The following is a 16065-nucleotide window of genomic DNA, read 5'->3' as shown; positions in this document are numbered from 1 at the left end:
GTATGTGAGAATCATTATCGCAAAGTGTAATTTTATATTTCTTCTGCGGCCCACCATCACAACCTTTGACCACTCCAGGGACTTGTTTCAAGGAATCAAACGTATGAGGCTTAATATCAAAACATTGTAACTTTTAATCGTAATTGCTCTGATTTTAATAATCTCGCGACACAGCAACAAATGCAGAGGTCTAGAAAGAAGTTTCTCACAGGATTCAGTTAAGACTCAATAGAGACAGAGTGAAAAGGCCAGGTTTAAATACTGTGAGACAATTGGCTAAACAAGTCACGTGACTAATTAACAGGGCAGGTGAGTCTGATTAACAAGAGACATAATTAGGCAGGAAAAGCACAGAGAACAGAAAGTTAGAACTGGCGACATCTTGTGGTTTGCTGCAAAAGTCCAACATTTTGACAGTATGAGGGTTAATATCAAAACATTGTAACATTTAAATTTCCGTTGTAATTGCTCTAATTTTAATAATCTTGCGACACAGCACCAAATAAGAAAGTGCCCAAAATAATTGTTAGGCTGTTATGGAGGTTACTATATATTAGTCAAAGCTCACGCTTAGGCTACAATACCGGAGCTTTAGTATGCCTAATAACTGACTACTGTGAATACTTAATTAAGGATTATCTAGCTGTATGAGAATATGCTGAGACGTGTACTTTGATAAACGAAAGAGTGTGCCACCTATATATTTTAGTAAACTAACACTAAGTTCTACTTGTGTCCTCAGAGTTTACTACTCTTAAATTAAAAGTATATTATCAATTAAAAAGTTGGCCAACTTAGTCCCACTGAGTCTTATAGTCTAGTGCAGAGACCACGTGACTCACAAATGAGGTGTTTCTGAGGAAAAACATCAATTTGCATGAAATTCTTATGGTTGGATACAAGGGCGTAGGAACCGGGGGGGACGGAGGGGACGTGTCCCCTCCAATATTGAAGACAGGCGCATCTGTCCCACCTAAAAATTATACCGGGGGAGAAAAATATTTTATTTTATTTTGAAAGCGCAACACAGCGTCTTGTCACCGCTTCTTATTCTAAAAAACTGGATGATTGAGCGTGATATTAAAGAATTGATTTGATAATTGTCAGTTCATTACTGCCATTCAAAATGTGTTTTCCTTTACATTTACAAATGTATCTTTTTAGTAGAATAAAATATATTTGTGAATTTTTTCAGTGTAGTTAATTTATGACATATTTCTGTTCAAACCACTAACGGATCTGTCAGGTTTCCGATATGTGTCCCCCCCAATGTTAAACTCATTCCTACGCCCCTGGTTGGATATGATGTAATGGGGTCACATAAGATCAAAGGATAGGGGTCACCTCTGTTTCACCAGAACTGCTGCTTTGGGGATTCTTACTTACGTTATGAATTACCAACCTGTTCAAGTTAAACTGTTCCTTAGTGTCCCTTAAAGCTTGGGAAAGCAACTATGAAGAAACCACTAGAGTGAGCTTGATGTTGAAATGACCCAACCGAAAGAATCCCAACCCTCCCTTCATACATGATGAACGATTTTGTTTGGATTTGCTGTTGTTTACAATTAATTTGTAATAATGATTGAATCGGTCATCAGAGTAATGAAAAGTTCAACATGAACTGATTTGTAATTCATAAAGAGTAAGAATATAATATGAATATTAGTTTAGAATGTAAGGGAATAAGTTCACTTCCTGGTTCTTTGGAAAAACACAAATTCCTCAAAAGGTAAAGGTGCGGTAAGGTAACGTTAACAGTTATTATGTTAATTAGGTTGCATTCAGGTCTTTTTTTGCTCATGCATTGGCCTTTTACTTGCCTATTTTGTGTGTTGTGTTTTGTCAGCTCTTTGATATGAGAACTATTTTTGGCTGCTGTCAGTGTGTTATTTACACAGACCTTCTGAGTGTGTGTGAGAGATGGATGAGAGATGTTCCTTAAGGTAATGTTGCTTAATACCTGGTCCTCATCAATCAAAGCACACATACTCTTCATTTCTCCATGTCCTCTCCCGGGTTATAAATCTATGTTGCATTAAAATGCTACTATACTGTATGCATATATTGATATCTATAAATTATGTTTATAAAGAATAGTATTCTGTTCATTCCATACTGTTGTGATTAGGGCAATCTAAATAAGCGTGATGATAACGCGTTCACGCAATCTTTATTTTAACGTGATTCATTTATATTGACGCATTAACGCACGTTCACACTTCCTTAGACCAATAGACTGCATGCATGTTGTGTATGTGACTGTATGTATGATGTGACTGTATGTTGTGTATGTGACTGTTTGTTGTGTATGTGACTTTATGTTGTGTATGTGACTATGTTGTGTATAAGGCGTGACAGTATGTTGTGTATGTGACTTTATGTTGTGTATGTGACTGTATGTATGATGTGACTGTATGTTGTGTATGTTGTGTATGTGACTGTATGTTGTGTATGTGACTGTATGAATGAAGTTACACTGTTCCTTAGTGCCCCTTATGCTCCATGTAGTGAGGAGGCAGGCTGAACAGCAGCAGTATGGTGAAGCAGAGGTGACCCTACTATAGGCTCCATGTAGAGAGGAGGCAGGCTGCAAAGTGCAGGGAGCCAGTCTCCCTGTCTACAGTACAAAGCACAACTTGGAGAAGGCGTTCACTCCCTGGGTCCTTCGAAAAACTCATTTTCACTTCCTTGTTCCTTGGAAAAACACTGTCAAATTCCTCAAAAGGTAAGGGTGCGGTAAGGTCACATGTTGCTTAATACCTAGTTGAATATATTGATATTGAGGAATAATGTTTATAAAGAATAGTATTCTTTTCATTCCATAACTGTTGTGATTAATCAAGTCAGACTGTAACAGACTGGGACTAAAAACTAGCTTTTTAAACACTGTTGTTTATATATATATATATATATATATATATATATATATATATATATATAATATATAAGGAAATACACAGCTGCTTGAGATTCCTAGTATAGTATAGACATAATCATAGGTTGTTTGGTCTGGAAACGTTGTCTCGCTTGAAAGTAAACATTTGATGTTTTTTGGTATAGTCCATCCGGTTATTTCTCAGGTTTCTCAGAATTTATTTCATATGTGTATTTAATAAATCAATATCTGTTTCCATCCAATGCTCATCTGGATTTTGTTAAAAACTTTAGCAAAGCTAACTTAACTTGCAGTATAGAATAGAGTTATAATATAGTATTATCTAGTAGTTCACTGAGAGTATATTTAGAAGTGACTTTCATAAACTAAAAAGTGTTCCACCTGTATATCATTAGTAAACTAACACTAAGTTCTACTTGTGTCCTCGAAGTTTACTACTCGTAAAAAAAAGTGTACTGCTCTTCAATTAAAAGTATACTTAAAAGCATAGTTGTATCAATTAAAAAGTTGGCCAACTTAGTCCCACTGAGTTTTATTTAGTCTAGTGCAGGCATCTCCAAACGGCGGACCGCGGTCCGGGTCAAGACCAAGTGACGGTCCTATCCGGACCCATGACCAATTTAAAATAATGAGATTATTTTTTGTTTTTATGATTTCACTATACAAAGCATGATTATGTTAATTAAGACATTTCTCACTGAAATACAAATTGAAAGGCAGAATAGTCCGTAGTACAGCATAAAAACAGCAAAAAGTACTGATCTTCACAGAGCGAAGACCATGCACTCACTGAACTCCCCCCCTCCCTCCGAGATTTTTTCATCAAGACAAGAAAGAGATCTGTGAGGACCTGTTGGGTCTAACACCACTTGAGACACACACAAGACGAGAGGATATTAAGGAGATGCTGTCGAAGAGGGGGATTGATCTGAAAAAGGTTGTCTCAGTCACTACAGATGGGGTACCTGTTTTGCTTACTTGAAATGTAGGCCTAGTGTACCTGTTTTGCTTACTTGAAATGAAGGCCTAATGCTCCTTTTGTGTTTATTTGAACTGTAGGCCTGGTGTACCTGTTTTGCTTACTTGAAATGTAGGCCTAATGCTCCTTTTGTGTTTATTTGAACTGTAGGCCTGGTGTACCTGTTTTGCTTACTTGAAATGTAGGCCTAATGCACTTTGTGTTTATTTGAAGTGTAGGCCTAGTGTACCTGTTCTGCTTACTTGACATGTAGTATGGGAGAAATTAACCATTACTTGTTTTATTAACTATGAGTATTATCAGGCCTATATATCATATAGGTACATTAATAGTGGAAAGCAGCAAAATCACCTCTGAATTCATAGGAGAGCCTCACACGGCCCCAGAGAGTCTGGGGCCAAGGCTTACTGACGTCCGTTGCTTAATACCTTAATACCCGCTGCCTGCTGCCTATTTCTTCACTCACTTGGATCCACACCTTACACAGACAATAACAGTTTGTCACATTCCAAGTGCAAACAATATCATTCATTTGTGATAATAATCTTGTGTGAAACTGTAGGACAAAGGAACCTTCAGACAGTACTGCCTTCCGTTCCAAAGAAATGGGAAAGCAAGATTTATGAGAATCACACCATCTTGCTGTTTCTTTAGGCTGCCTGATTGTCATCTTAAAAAAGATCAAGATGAGTTGACTGCGACTATATGGAGACGGCTTTGTTGTTGCTTGTTTGCGGGTAACAACAAAGTCTCTGTCAATACTTGATTCAGACTCCCCGATTCCTCATGCTCTCTTAGTTAGTTGAAGTGATAGAACTCGGTTATTTTCTACCACAGTAGGCCTTATGCACTTTTTATGTTTACTTGAAATGCATGCCTAATGTACCGGTTTTGTTTACTTGAAATGTTAATATGCGTTACTTTGTCTTACTTGTTTTTCAAGTAAGACACACACAATCAATTTCCAAAATAAAGCTATTTGGAAATTGAAAATAAATACATCTGAAATTATAAGGAAATATGCTGTGTTGATTGTATTTGACAAAAGGAGGCTATTAGGACGTGGTAGGTTAGAGGTTCGGACCTTTCTTGGAAGGAATTTTTAGTAACTGGACCTTGTTCAATTTTAGTTGAAGACCCCTGGTCTAGTGCATAGACCACGTGACTCACCAATGAGGGTGTTTCTGAGGAAAAACATTAATTTGTATGAAATCCCTATGGTTGGATATGATGTAATGGGGTCACATAAGATCAAAGGATAGGGGTCACCTCTGATTCACCAGAACTGCTGCTTTGGGGATTCTTACTTACGTTATGAATGACCAACCTGTTTAAGTTACACTGTTCCTTAGTGCCCCTTATGCTCCATGTAGAGAGGAGGCAGGCTGAACAGCAGCAGTATGGTGAAGCAGAGGTGACCCTACTATAGGCTCCATGTAGAGAGGAGGAAGGCTGCAAAGTGCAGGGAGCCAGTCTCCCTGTGTACAGTACAAAGCAGAACTTGGAGAAGGCATTCACTCCCTGGGTCCTTGGAAAAACTCATTTTCACTTCCTTGTGAAGGTAAGGGTGCGGTAAGGTAACAACAGCTTGATACCTTAATACCCGCTGCCTGCTGCCTATTTCTTCACTCACTTGGATCCACACCTTACCCAGACAACAGTTTGTCACATTCCAAGTGCAAACAATAACATTCATTTGTGATAATAATCTTGTTTGAAACTGTAGGACAAGGAACCTTTTGACAGTACTGTATTCCGTTCCAAAGAAATGGGAAAGCAAGATTTACGAGAATCAAACCCTCTTGCTGTTTCTTTTGGCTGCCTGATCGTCATCTTAAAAAAGATCAAGATGAGTTGACTGCGACTATATGGAGACAGTTTCACAGGGCACACAGATTGTTTGTCCCTTCTCCCTACAGAACAGAACCATGTGTCCATGAAGGACACCAGGTAGATGGCCTTGGGAGACCACCCTGATCTCCTGATTTCATGTTTTGACCCATGGCCCAGGCGGCAGCCATTCCTAAGATGCCCTCAGATAATCAGTTGCTGCTACCCTAGAGCCTAGAGGGCACCTCGTGAGCTATTAAGGATGCAAAAAGGGGGAATATTGAAAAAACAAAATAAATAAATAAATAACAAATTTGTTTGTTATTTATATGGATGTTCCATATAAATAACAGTTAACAGAAAATAATTCCTTTTGTGATACGAAATGGACAAAAGTATGCAACCCATAAAAAAAATCTGCAATAGGGCTGGCCAGAATGATTGCTTTAGAATGTTAGATTCCGATAATGCTTTTGTTTCCAAAGATACATTTGAAGAGTTAAACTGTGTGACGTCACCCAGGTGTGTTACATCAGGAGGGTTGGAGTTGAAATATGAGTATAAAAGGAAGGCAAATCTAAAATACCAAGCATCATTTTAGAGGGCTACATAACAAGGTAAGACTGGCATTCTACCTCATGTTAATATTCTTCATGTGATTGGACCACTCCAACGTTAACACTACAGAGGAAAGATGTCTGAATACAAAGGGGTCATAAAGATTGAAGACCATTGCTGGGCGAGTTCTTGGGATCATATCTACATTAAATTAGTGGGGACAGATGGGGAGAGCCAACCGAAAAGCCTTGTTTATCCTTACTTAAGCCCTGAATCTGTAAGTTTGACATTTTAAATACATTTCACTACAAATATTGTCAACTTGCTTATTTTACTTCATTTAATTATTGTCAAGGTAAATGTTTGGAACTTATGACAAGCTGCTATATCACACTTCTCTCCCGTCCTGTCCACCTGTAGGATTTTAAAATTGAGGTGGACAGCAACAACTCCATTGGCAAACTGGTACTGATTGAGCTGGAAAAAAACCCTGGTTATCTGCTGCCACAAAATGCCTGGTTCCCTGCCAAGGTGGAGCTCGAGTCCCCTGAAGGAGAGACCTTCCACTTCCCCATCCATCGCTGGATCGTCAACGATGAAGCTCATCAGTTCAGAGAGGCCACAGGTACATGGAAATTACCTTGTGCTTACCTTAACCCCTACCTCAAAACAGCATGGCTTACTGAATTCACTTTTAAATGAGCAAAAATATTTCTCTATGCTGCCTACAGCCGTTAAAGTTACGCTTTAATTTTTTGGGCATATTGTACCTTGTATGGTGTTTTTTTCTTTTGTTGCAGCTTGTTTAGTGTTTGATGACACCCATCCTCTTGCGAGCCAAAGCAGAACGGAAGAGTTAAAACTGAGAAAGAAACAGTATTGGTATGTAGTAAATATTCATAATGGATTTATAATAGCACAATTCACATGCTTATTTTCAATAGCTGTATAATTGCTTCCTTGTGCAATGAAGTTAGATCACTTATCTTGACCTTCATGCAATGTGTTTGTTGCAGAGTCAGTGGGCCTAATTTAGAGATGATATGAGACCCGCTCACAAAGCAGCAAACCACGATCACAAGACACTTTGGTAGCATAGCAGGAGATCGGAAATGAATTAATATGGACTCAAATGGCCAACTAGGGGTTATACACATGGTAGTGCCCATGTTAATTGTAACTGCCAGTTTTGGGTTTCCAGATAACATCTATCAAAAGTTGTGACTACACCCCACTAATCTGTTTTAAGATAATCTAGATAGCAAAAGCCTGGACAGCAATATAGCCCAGCTAATTGTAAAAGAGTGACAGAAGCAGACATTTTTTACAATCAGATTTTGGATCGGACTAGCTCCAAGCTTTGAACTAGCTTTGGTGTGTGGAGGCCTCACCATACCATAGGTTAACTATTCTAGTATTGATAGTACTGAATTGTTATTATTAAATTTTGTACTTGTAGAGTATATAATATATACATATAATATTATTATATTTTCCCTAGCTGGAGCATTTATGCAGAGGGCATTCCTCACTGTATGAAGGTTGACGATGCTCATGCTCTGCCTGACGAGGTCAGCTTCTCCTTCACCAAAGAATGGGAGTTTAAACTCAACAAATTACATGGGTATCGTTTTTTTGTTGTCTTTTTTAGTATTGTTTATTATTATTGTATTATTGTTGTCTTATATAAATATGTTAATTAATTATTTGAGGCAAAGAATTGAAGACACTTAATCAATAAGTGTGGTACTATGCTTAAGGCTTTGTGTTTTCTCGGTCCAGGCTGATAGAGCTGAAACTCGACGGACTGGCGGATCGTAAAGAACAATGGAGGAGCATTGATGCCATCGGCAAAGTCTTCCGCCACAAACAAACTACACTGTCTGGTACAGAATGTTTCACGTTAAGTTGATGGCTCATGTAGGGGTTTTACTTTAGATATTGAAGGCTCTGTAGGTAGGATGGTAACCGTTTGAGTGCCAATTCGATTGTGATTCCGTAAACATTGAGAAATGAACAATTTTGTGGACTTTATTGTGTGTGACTTATAAACGTATGTGTTTAACGTTGGGGTTTGAAAGGTCACTCATTGTTTTGTAAAGAAAAATGGCGGAACAGAAAAGAGCATATTTGATGCAAATTGACTATTGGTAAAAACAGTATAAGTCGTAAGCTAGCCTGGGCTCAGATATCATTGACATTTCTGACTCTAAACAAAAATTAAAATACAAATCCATGTATGAGTCAAAGAGATGATACAAGACCGTCTGTCTCGGTGTGAGACGGATTTGGATTTTATAGCGCTACGAGCTATGCTAACTCCTCTTAGCGTATTCAGGAAAAGAGCATAGATGGGTAGGGTGGGGGGAGGGGTTTAGATGTTTACATTCAAATATTACTCGTTTTGGCGCCCTCTCTCTTTACAACCCTCAAAACGTACCTAGATCAGCTTTATTAAAATGTTTTAAATAAATGTGTTCTACGCCTCGGTAAATGCATTCACACCATGTCATCTCTCTGTAGAATACGTTCAGCAGAACTGGAAGAAGGATTCTCTATTTGGCTACCAGTTTCTAAACGGTGTCAACCCAATGGTGATCCGTCGTTGTTCGGTGTTGCCGGAAAACTTTCAAGTCACTGATCAAATGGTGTTCCTCCGCGGTGGGAGGAGCCTAGCAGAAGAGATGCAGGTGTGTGATTCCCCTGAATGTCGATCTTTGAAGGATTCAACATGGTTTGGTGCTTGCACAGCACACGGCCTCAACAAGCTCCAACACACAACTATAGAATGTGGGCATGTTGGGCAACACAAAATGTAATCCGACATTCGAGATTGGTTTTTGATGCCGTTTGTTGGTCCAACTTTCCATTATAGCGTGCTGTTATAGTACCATTATTCCACAAGTAAATACTTTGATACTTTTAACCAATGTAACACCATAACTAATGTAACATGTACTTGATAAGTTATATGGTTAAAGTGTAATTCCAGCGAAAATTGAGCCCAGTGTCTTTTTCGGCATAAAATAAGACCTCCAACTTTTTTAGTTAATAATCAAGTATAGAGCTTGCCTACGGAGCAATTTAACAGCCCAAATGGCTTCCCTGTTATTGGATAGGAGCACAGCGAATGCTTCCAAATCAGCATTTTTTTAACCACTAATGCAACAGATTATTTGTTGCTCGTTGCACCAACTTTTAAGACGATCGCGATGAGTTCTGCCCGTTCTGCCTCCATGCTGTCTGTGGTCAAACCAAAACAAACTAGAGTGACAGCGGCGTACTTATCCCGCCTCTTTCAAACTTAGACCCTATGTCATATCCCGCCACTTGCAAGCCCACCCCCTAAACCCCCCGTTGATTCTACTGATGCCTGAATGACATCGATGTCCGCAAATAAAGCATCAAGTGTGAATCACCTTCAGGGTCGAATCTCCTGATATACAAATGCGGCGAAAATGCAGAGACATGTCTGAAAACGGCTTATAGTTAGGTAGGTCTGCCTTAGCTGTTGTTACACTTAGTTTATTTCACTAAGGTGCTTCTGTAAATGAACACAATTTTCAGTTTCAGAAGTTTAAACTAACCAATAGTAGTTACCATGCTAGAAAGCGCGCGATGAAACTCTAGTAGAAATAAATATAACTATCATAGAAGCCTTGGTTTGCAGGAACAACATTGTTGTAAAATATATTACAAAAACACCCTAGTCATTTGAAACATGTTAACTCATATTCAAACAGAGCAGAAACATATTCCTGTGTGACTACAAACTCTTGGATGGACTGAAAGCCAACGAGGTTAATGGCAAGCAGCAGTACCTGATGGCCCCACTCGTCCTGCTCCACAAAACCCCTGAGGATCAGCTGATGCCCATAGCTATCCAGGTAAGTGTTGATATTAACACTTAATTCCATCCCCAAATTATGGCTGATGTATTGAAACTCAATGGATACTTTTAGGAACTCCCAATATCAATCAAAGTTATTTTTTCAATTCATTCTGTGAGCTCTGTGTCTTTTCTATAGTTGAAGCAGGAACCATCAAAGGACAACCCCATCTTCTGTCCTACCGACTCAGAGTACGACTGGTTGTTGGCCAAGATGTTTGTCAGAAGTGCAGATTTCCAGGACCACCAGCTTAACTCCCACTTGCTCCGAACTCATCTTCTGGCAGAAGTCTTTTCTGTCTCACTCCTGCGTAACCTGCCCATGGTGCATCCGCTGTACAAGGTGACCGTTGCTTTGCATAATCTCATAAACTCTCCATCTAAAATGTTAATAAACAGAGCATTATAGAAAAACTTTCAATATGATACATCTGGAAAAAAAAAAAAATTGTTTCCCTGTTTTGGGCTAGCTCCTGGTTCCACACACTCGCTACACCCTCCAGATTAACTTCCTAGCCCGGGAGCTACTCATATCTGACACTGGAATTTTCAATACGGTAGGGAGCCGACCGTGTGTATACATGTTGTTGCCTTAAAGAGGAACCGTCACGTTCAGCTATTTACTTGTATAAGAGAGAACTGCTTCATCTGCCTTCTGAGACAAAGATTGGGGTCTGCAGTAACTCTGTCTAAATAGTTGGACCATTGATGTTATTTTTCTGATTCGAACCAAAGGAGAATACAAATACCTGACCAAAAATAAACTTTTCAGAATCATTTCTCGTGGAAACATTTCATGTTGCAGACCTTAATCATTTTCACAACACAGGGTAGGAAACATTAAAAGGCCTACTCTCTTATGTTAGGAATTAGCCAGGCATGGCAGAACCCCTTTAATGAATAGATAGCATATGCCTTATTTCATATAACTTCATGAAAAATGTGCATCTGTTTATGATATTGTAGCAGACCTTTGGATACATTTATTTGTCATCCTTTCCACCCTGATGGTTAGTGTAACAATGTGATTGCTTCCCAAGATCACCTCTTCTGGCGGAGAGGCTTTGCAAAAAATCCTGCAACGAGCCACTTCATCTATAACCTACGCCTCGCTGTGCATTCGGGATGACATCAAGGAGAGAGGGCTGGAGTCTGTGCCCCACTTCTACTACAGAGACGATGGCTTCCACATGTGGGACATCATCAACAGGTAATAGAAACACTTATAGCACATAAAAACGGTCAAACTATAGACATATATCAGTGTACTACGTTTACTGTACAATAATAGTGTACTACGTGTACTATGTTTAAAGCACAATATTAGCCTAATGATGAATTGTTAGCAGTGAACATCACACCTTCTCTAGAAATGCTAAACATAATGTCCACCTAATAATTGTAGTTATTGGTTTCTTAAGGAGTGTTCTCATTTAAATGTGTTCTGATATTGGTCTGAACCTAGAACCAGTGTTAATTTTGTCAGCTATTTTAGATTTAGTCTTAGTCTTTAGACGAAAATGCTTATTAGTTTTAGCCAAATTTTAGTCATTGTTTTCCTTCGTAGTTTTAGTCTAGTTTTAGTCTACCAAAAGTCCTTACATTTTAGTCAACTTTTAGTCATTACTTTTTGTCAAAATGTTTTCTCTTTTTAAACTAATTAAATTAGGCTAACCCCCAGGGTTCGAGTTAGGTAGGAGCCAGTTTGAGCTGAGCTCCCATAGAGAGAGGTATGGCTCCCATGAAAGTACTCAAATATCTGTGGGGGTCTCTGAAAATACAGCTGCATAACATTCTAATTACAAATAAAGCTATTTTCCCTTCCACATGCAGAGTAATATTGATGTTAAGTAAGGGATAATAGAACGACGGTCATTATCGGGAAAATAAACCCAGACAGGGCGAACCGGACACTGACGCGAAACGGAGGTGTCTTGCTTCGACCTGAAGGGGCTTATTTTCGACAATGAGCGGCTACTTGCCAAACGAAAAAATAACTTCACACGGTGTGTATTTTTACAATTTATTTGTTGCCATTCGTAGCGTTGATCAGCAGAGAAATAGTTAGCCAAAGACGTTGACGTCGCTTAGCAACCGAAGACGCTGGCGTTGTTGTGAAGGGCCAATGCAAGTGAACGGAGCTTTCCGTGGCATTGAGAAGAGTTGTGTCATAATAGCCTATATTTACTTGCGCATCTATATTTAATTATTTTTAAGAGACCCCCACAGAGATGGAATCATACCTCGAACCCTGCTAACCCCTGATATATGGACACCTGCTAAGTAGTTCGAGTCAAATTGTCTGTTCAATCTTCAAAATGAGAGCTGGTAAATTGTGAAAAATGCATTAAACTGTAATCAGAAAACGCAGTTATATGCAGACCCTATAGTATCTGTGGTATAAAGGCTGAGACAAATTTCAATTTATAAATATGTATAATGCATAACGTAATGTTAGCTCTCTGGCTTATAGCTATAGCGGACTATACCTCCCGCCAAGTCGTAGCGCCGTCCTATTTACTGGAGGAGTGAACAACGTTTCCGTTGCATAAGAACCTGGGAGGGTAATGATTGGAAAATATTATGAATTTTGAATGTCCAAATAGCATACCACTAACATTTTAGTCCTATCTCGTCTCGTCAACGAAAACGAAACTTGCATTTCGTCATAGTTTTTATATCAAAGATCTATTTTTAACTCGTCAACGTCTCGTCTAAGTCATATTTTTTGTTAACGAAATTAACACTGCCTAGAACCTGTCACACGGAACTTGATTTTTTTTAAACGTAGCCTATAAATGTTAAAGCTGTAGTAGGTATAATTTTGGGGAATATTTCTCACACTAACACACGGTCTACTGTGAGTGAGTTTCATTTACCCAATTAGCAGTAGTACAGAGATATTCCATTCGCCAGTTTAACAATGAGGCCCACTCCTTCAAATCAATCAGAGAGCCTTAAAGAGAAAGAGCGTAACCCCTGGCTGTCAATCAACTATGTGCATGCGGTTCCAGGCCCCAGGTTCTGTATCATGAACGTAGTCAAGGGGAAAAAAAGTTGTAGTCTCATTTAGAAATGTGAGAATATATGCACTGCTGCTACACTGGTCAATAAAAATCACTCAGAGTAGTCTGTGATTCAGTCTGTCGACTAGGGTGCTTGAGAGGTGTTGAACGAACTGCATATCCAAAACGCTTTGAAAATTTAAAAAAAACAAAGGAGGGGGGTGTGCTAGCAGGGGCTTAAGCTCTCCCTGAATAATGCTGACAGCCCCTAAGCCCCCCCTCCAAAAACAACCCCGTCATTTTGTGTTGAAAAATATTGATATGAAAGAACATGTTTTCAATAATAATGTGGAGCAGCACGGGAAGGACCAGACGGGTGCCCAGGTTATAGGAGATTGCAACTCTCGTACCCCATAATACCCACAACCCTGATAGTTGCCTTTATTAACACACACACACACACACACACACACACACACACACACACACACACACACACACACACACACACACACACACACACAATAATATAATAATATATGAAGACATCGGAATGACTTATAACAAAACTATGAATGAAATATGAATCATATTTTACATTCGCGTAAGGGAGGATGACCATTGGCTGCTTGTTGTGTGATTGGTTGATTCGTGTCATATTGTAGCGCGTAGTTTTATTTGTTATTGTGTGTTGCATCAAAATGTATTAGCACCTGCTATAAACAATCTAGCCTCACGTAGCTCCCGCCATCTAATTCTTCGGCACTGCTACTGTACGTGTATGATACAGGTTTGTTCAGGGAGTGCTTGGCTACTACTACAAAGATGACTCTTATGTCCAGCGAGACACAGAGCTACAGACCTGGGTTCTGGACATCTTTGAATATGGATTCCTTTCACGGCCGGAATCTGGTGAGCTTCAAGCAAAATTAATAAAATCATGTTAGGTGAAGAAATACATTATTATTATATATATTACTCTGGGAATAGACATACTGTAGAATTTATTTTATTTAATCCAAGTAACGTTTCTTTGATATAAAAATGTATTATACTCAGGAATGCCGCAAAAATTGAACACTGTAGCTGAGCTGGTGAAATTCGTCACCATGGTGATCTTCACCTGTTCTGCCCAGCACGCTGCAGTAAACAGCGGCCAGGTCTGAATTTTCAATAAGCTGAATCATTATTTTGGTCCCTCCTTGACATTAATGTTTTTTTCAGATCCACTTGTTTTGAGTATTTGTCAAAATTTGACAGACATGAGAACTGATAAGAGAATTATTTTTAGTTTGACTACGGATCATGGATGCCCAACACTCCAACGACCCTACAACAACCCCCACCGACCACCAAGGGAACTGCAGATAAAAGCTCCCTCCTGGATGCTCTCCCTGATGTCAACGCCACCGTTAAGGGCATGGCTGCCATGTGGCTGCTCAGCAAGCAGTCAAGCGATTCTGTAAGTTGTTATGTATGTAGAATATATACTGTACATCCTGCAGTATTCAGTAGACTTCCTTGAGTCTGTATACTTATTCCCTGGAGTATTTGCAGTATACTACACCCTGTCAAATTGATAGTATAGTGAGTAAAAGTTCTGTATGGGTTATATTCAATGTCTTATTAATTAATGTATTTAATGTGTGTGTGTGTGTGTGTCATATTATATGTATTTAACCTGTTTTTTCCCAACAGGTGCCCCTTGGCCACTACCCTGAAGAGCATTTCTTTGAAATAGTCCCACACCAGCACATGAAGGTCTTCAAAGGGGAGCTTGCACTTTTAAATTCAAAGATTAATGCCAGAAACTTGGGTCTGGAAATCCCGTACACGTCTCTGGACCCAGCGTTGCTGGAGAATAGCGTAGCTCTCTGAGTGGTGGAGCTAAGGGGGACAGGAGGGTCTGGTGGTCCTGGAGGAGGACTCCTAGCTGAAGGGTTGGGTTCAGACTACATTGTCTACACAATCTGCTTCCTACTATACAATATGAATTATTATTAGATTATTTTTTTTAATTAAAATCTTAATCATTTAATTCTCAAATCTTTAGAACTGTGAGAAGCAAAAACTGATAATATGTGCAAATGTTTGTTCCTCTGAAATTGTTGGTTCCTGAAAAAAAAATTAGCCATGTGTCGTACATTCTAAAAACTCCATTGTGAACGCTTCTTTGCTTCTGCTTATGTACCTCCTTCACATTTTTCTATTTCACTACTCTGCATCACTTTTAAATGCAAAACAAAAACACATTCAACATTTCTTCAGCTGTTTGTTATAATTGTTCTCATGCTCATCCTACATGTCAAGAACATCCATGTTTCATGCCCAGTAAATACCCCCGATATAAAGCGTGTCCCCGTTCGCGGGAGTACGCATGCATTAAGGGAAGGGGCAGCTACATTACTACGCTACGATCTCTTAATTATAAATTAGACACATTTGGTTTGTCTGATTCAGCACCTATCAAGAAGGTTTTGCTAAGTAACCCTTTGATTGTCTCTCAAAAGCAATGCTTCTTCTCTACGTGTGGTAAACCTTTGTATAAATAATTGCACTCAATTGAGTGTCTACGGGATGCATTTTTTTCATTCCGTAATATGACAATGTTGGTCGATTTCTTAGTCATCCTTTAATTGTAATTCAAGGATTTTGGTCAATTCAAATTCACATTTGATACTGTAAAATCAAGATGCAATTACTCGCCTAAATTAAATTTACTTGACTCAAGTTTTACATTTAACTGAATGAAGCATTGTAAACCACATTGTTTCTTTAATCCACTACAAATGTTAGCCTACCTTAGGATATTGTTGTAAAGGATTCTGAATTCCACCTCCTTAAAGGGTAAATAATAAAAAAAATATCATGATAATAATGTATTGAATTTATATAGCCCTTTTCATTA

General features: G+C 38.8%; 1 protein-coding gene across 1 annotated transcript; it reads left to right on the top strand.

Moving 5' to 3' along the window:
- The first annotated feature begins 6286 nt into the window (after positions 1–6286).
- LOC307088739 (polyunsaturated fatty acid lipoxygenase ALOX15B-like) lies at positions 6287–16039 on the top strand. Its single transcript, XM_079754718.1, has 14 exons — positions 6287–6540; positions 6684–6888; positions 7064–7145; positions 7765–7887; positions 8046–8149; positions 8787–8953; positions 10007–10150; positions 10292–10495; positions 10623–10709; positions 11193–11362; positions 13948–14069; positions 14217–14317; positions 14449–14619; positions 14856–16039. Exons 1-14 carry the CDS (start codon positions 6400–6402, stop codon positions 15033–15035), a joined length of 2001 nt encoding a protein of 666 aa, XP_079610844.1. The 5' UTR covers positions 6287–6399; the 3' UTR covers positions 15036–16039.
- The last annotated feature ends 26 nt before the right edge of the window (positions 16040–16065 follow it).

The sequence above is a fragment of the Pollachius pollachius genome (assembly GCF_949987615.1).
Source record: "Pollachius pollachius genome assembly, chromosome: 17".
NCBI classification, from domain to species: domain Eukaryota; kingdom Metazoa; phylum Chordata; class Actinopteri; order Gadiformes; family Gadidae; genus Pollachius; species Pollachius pollachius.
The sequence above is the reverse complement of the archived record's forward strand: the minus strand, read 5'-3'. Positions and strand labels throughout refer to the sequence as shown.